The sequence below is a fragment of the Protobothrops mucrosquamatus genome, unplaced genomic scaffold (genome assembly GCF_001527695.2).
Source record: "Protobothrops mucrosquamatus isolate PMUCROS unplaced genomic scaffold, P.Mucros_1.0 scaffold_73, whole genome shotgun sequence".
NCBI classification, from domain to species: domain Eukaryota; kingdom Metazoa; phylum Chordata; class Lepidosauria; order Squamata; family Viperidae; genus Protobothrops; species Protobothrops mucrosquamatus.
In genome coordinates, this window is record NW_015386149.1 from 173,765 (window position 1) to 177,716 (window position 3,952).

General features: G+C 39.9%; 1 protein-coding gene across 1 annotated transcript in view; it reads right to left on the reverse strand.

Annotated features, from left to right (window-relative positions):
• Positions 1-1,593: 1,593 nt before the first annotated feature.
• The window catches only part of LOC107285523 (interferon-induced helicase C domain-containing protein 1), a gene marked incomplete at its 5' end in the record, with an annotated part of 48,153 nt that continues 45,794 nt past the window's right edge, over positions 1,594-3,952 (reverse strand). The window contains 3 exons of the mRNA XM_029283692.1: positions 1,594-2,198; positions 2,389-2,482; positions 3,768-3,943. Of these exons, the coding sequence (XP_029139525.1) occupies positions 2,013-2,198; positions 2,389-2,482; positions 3,768-3,943 (456 nt within the window). The remainder of the gene's footprint in view (positions 2,199-2,388; positions 2,483-3,767; positions 3,944-3,952) is intronic.

Consider the following 3,952-nt stretch of genomic DNA (forward strand, 5'->3'; position numbering starts at 1 on the left):
CCTGGTCACGGCCGACAGATGGTCATCCAAAGTCAGCCGTGAATCCAGGAGGACTCCCAAGTTGCGCGCCCTCTCTGAGGGGGCCAAGGTTTCGCCCCCTATAGTCAGCGATGGCGTCAGCTGACTATGCCGAGACGCCGGCAACCACAGCCACTCGGTCTTGGAAGGGTTGAGCCTGAGTCTGTTCCTCCCCATCCAGTTAGCTGGTCTTTAAAAAACAAGCAGCAAAAAGAAACTTGTAAGTAACACAAGCTTCATCAGCTGGACTGTGTATTGCTTCAGATCTGAAAAAGTGCTTCACAGTCCAAAGTGAAAGAAATATAGTAGAAGCAGCTGCAATCTCAGAGCAACAGCTGCATCTTTTTCCAGGATGACATAACAGCCCCCTGCAGCTGCCAAAAAGACAATATTTCCCCCACCTTCCCCATATGGTCTGAAGCCAAAGCTTGTTGGCCTTTGGATCCAAAGCTTTCCACCAACCCTGTTCATCAGTATTTGCCTGGGGAATGGGTTAGCACTACAAAAACAAATCAATATATAAAAGCTACGTCAGAGAATAAATAGCAAAGAAAACCCAGAGGCAACAATGTTTTTTGAATTCTTTATAAAAATGGCAAAGTGGAAGCATCATAAATTTGTATCGGAATCCATAAACATGTGAAATACTTGTATTTTCAATTCGTTTCTTTGTAGGCATTGTTGAGAACAATTTTACTTATTGCAATTTTACTTTTAGTGTAGTCATATTAGTCATGTAAAATAGTCATCTAGGGAAAGCAAGGAAATTGGATGGAGTTAAAAAAAAAACTACCATCAACCCAAAGAGAACTAAAGACTCACTTAATGATTTTTCTTTTCATTTAGCATATAAATTAAACTTTAAACTGCCAAGTAATTAAAAGAATGAAACATCTAGGTAAAATACAAATATATTGTAATATAGTCTATAGCAGAGGTCCCAAAACTTTTGGGCACCAGGGACTGGTTCCATGGAGACAGGTTTTTCTGTGGAACGGAGGGGCGTGGTTTTCTGTGTTGCCTGCATCCCATGGGTGGGGCTTTGCTTGCTTGTGCGGCCCAGTTGCTGGCATGCTGCGGCCCGGTACTGGTCCATAGACCAGGGGTTGGGGACCCCTGGTCTATAGTCCAGAATATAAGAGTCTTTTGCATAAATTTGATCCAAAAGATATAGGATTTATATTTTATATGTCATGGTTCCGAAAGAAGAAGTTCTTCAAAGAACTTTGAGGCATTGTTTACCTTAAAGAATCTTTTAATTGCAACATAGCTTCGGCACGTATATAGAGAAGCCAAAATCTGAATTCTCCTCCCCCAACACAACATAACAAAGCATAACTCACTCCTTCATTTAACAGTCATTAATCACATTCTCCAATTAGTTTGAAGTGTGAACTTTCCCTCCCGTTATCTCCTCTTATTACAACTAACCTTGAAAAATACGCTACTGAAATATTGTTATGGCTAACTAGTTCCCAAGTACATTCTATCTAATTTTAACTCTAAAAGTAATACACAGGTTAAATAGAAAATGTCTGCATCTTTATATATTGTCAAGCAAGAACATCTGATGTTAGCAGCATTGACATTATAATTCTGTAAGAATTTTCCTAAAGTTACAGGGAGTCCTTGACTTACAAAATAAAACATTTTTCTGATCTTTTATGCAATTTAATTAAATAATTCTATATTGGTATGGCTTTTGTATCCTATGCATCCCATTAAAGTAAAAGGTAAATTCTCACACTGAATCATTTTACATCCTGGTTAGAGATGTAGCCCCAGGAACTCCTTTTTTTCTTTTCACACAGTGACTAAGATCTGAACTGTCTCTATGCAGAAATACAGAAGCCTGAATGATATGAAAAAAAATGGAAAGTTTTTGCACAATATCTGCAGTCATTGAGGCATAAGAAAAATATGTCTTTAAATTAGTCTTTTGAAATCTGAAGGCGGAAAAAGTTCCCATCTGTCTTTAGAGTCTCTCAGCCTTCTTAATCTTCTTCACTAGAAATATAATGATCTGCATAACTGAAAGCTGGAAAGTTAATGGCTAGTTCTCCCCATTTTTTGTATATGTTTTTTGAGGTGCATTTCTTATCTTTGAAATATACCACAAAATTTTTTATTTTTAAGCAAGGAAGATCTAGACCTTTGTATACCATCATAGTTCCCCATATCTGAAAAAAAAAGTGAGAAAATCATATTAGGAATATACCAATACAAGAATCTGTTGTTCCTGAACTCCCAATTCCCAGCCATCATCATAACCCAAAGTGAGGGTCTTTGGGAGATATGGCTCACAGTATTTGGAGAGTCCAACCCAGGACTAACCCAAAGACATCCAAATTAATTAATTCCGACACTCACCTGGCCACAATTTCTACAGATAATGTCCCCGTTTGTTTGATAATCTGCTTCTTTTGCTCGCAGTGTCTTATTTTCCCTTACGATATAAAGGTTCCTGAAGTGAAAAACGGAACAACTTACTTTTGAAAAGAAAGAAATTGTGACTAGTTTTTCATATAGGCAGGAAGAAGTTCATCTTATCAGATAAGCATCATTGACACTTCCTGTAGATTCAACCCTCTCTGCTGGATGAGTCACCAAGTCTACAGGCCAGAAATCCTCACCCTTTTGCTAGTGGTATTTAGCTTTGTAGCGAGTTCTAGAAGTTCACTAGTCAGATGTAGGTATAAAAGGGAGTTATGAAAAAAAAAATGAACTGGGTGAGGGGCAACGATGTTCAATACTGACTACATTTCCTAACTCAAAACACTGGATTACATCACAAGCCTGTATCGACTTGTATTTGGAATATCCACTGCTACCAATTTACTTTGGTTTCTGTGGTTGGCATCTCTGCCTACTCAAAATAGGTAGTATGATCAAAGAGAATTCACAAATTTACAGTCGATCGATGATCACATGAGCAGTTACGGCAGCAACTGAGATTTGCCTATTTTCAGTTAAAACTATTGGTATTCGGTAACTCTGCTTAGAGATTTGCCTGTAGACATCCCTCTTGCCTTTCCCTGCCTTGATGGCTGGATCCCGTCTACTTCTTTATTGGATGGACTCCTGAACAGCATTACAAGAACATTGTTCCAGGCTGTCAGGAAAAGGGTGCCCTTTTAGTGTATGGGTACATTGCATCATTAAGCCAAATCAAACTAGAGGGATAATTTCAGAGCAAGATTACAACTTCCATTTTTATTGGCATGAATGAGAGTTTAGCTCAAAAAAGAATCCTAAGCAATGCAATCAGTGGATTAGCAATTAGTGCAACCACTGCACTGATTCAATCAATGGAACCAATGGAACAGCTTTCCTTCAGAAGCTGTGGGCGCTCCATCACTGGAGACTTTTAAGAAGAGACTGGACAGCCATTTATCTGAAATGGTATAGGGCCTCCTGCTTGAGCAGGGGGTTGGAATAGAGCAGTGGTCCCCAACCTTTCTGGCCCCACAGACTGCAGAAGTGGTGGCAGTGGGGAAGGGGTGGATGGTTTCATGCACACATCCTAGCTCCTGCCCATGTGCAAATGTAGCTTTGCATGATCACCCACCACTTGCATGGCCCAATTCCCAACAAGCAGTGGACTGGTACTGTTCCGTGGCCTGGGGGTTAGGGACCCCTGGACTAGAAGACTTCCAAGGTCCCTTCCAACTATGTTCTGTGTTCAATCAGAACAGACACCCTGATGATAATACAAACAGGTACACACACACACACAGAGGCGGACTTACGCAAATTCCTTTTTTACATTGACATGATGCATATTTAAAATAACTTGAATGTCATCTCCTGAGCATTTTGGATCTTTGCAGTTTTTGCAGTGGAACATTATCAGGGAGGGGTTCTCCTTGCATTGTTTAAACTGTTCTTTCTTTGCCTTCATTTTCATCTCCATGCAGCTTTGCAGCTGAAGCTC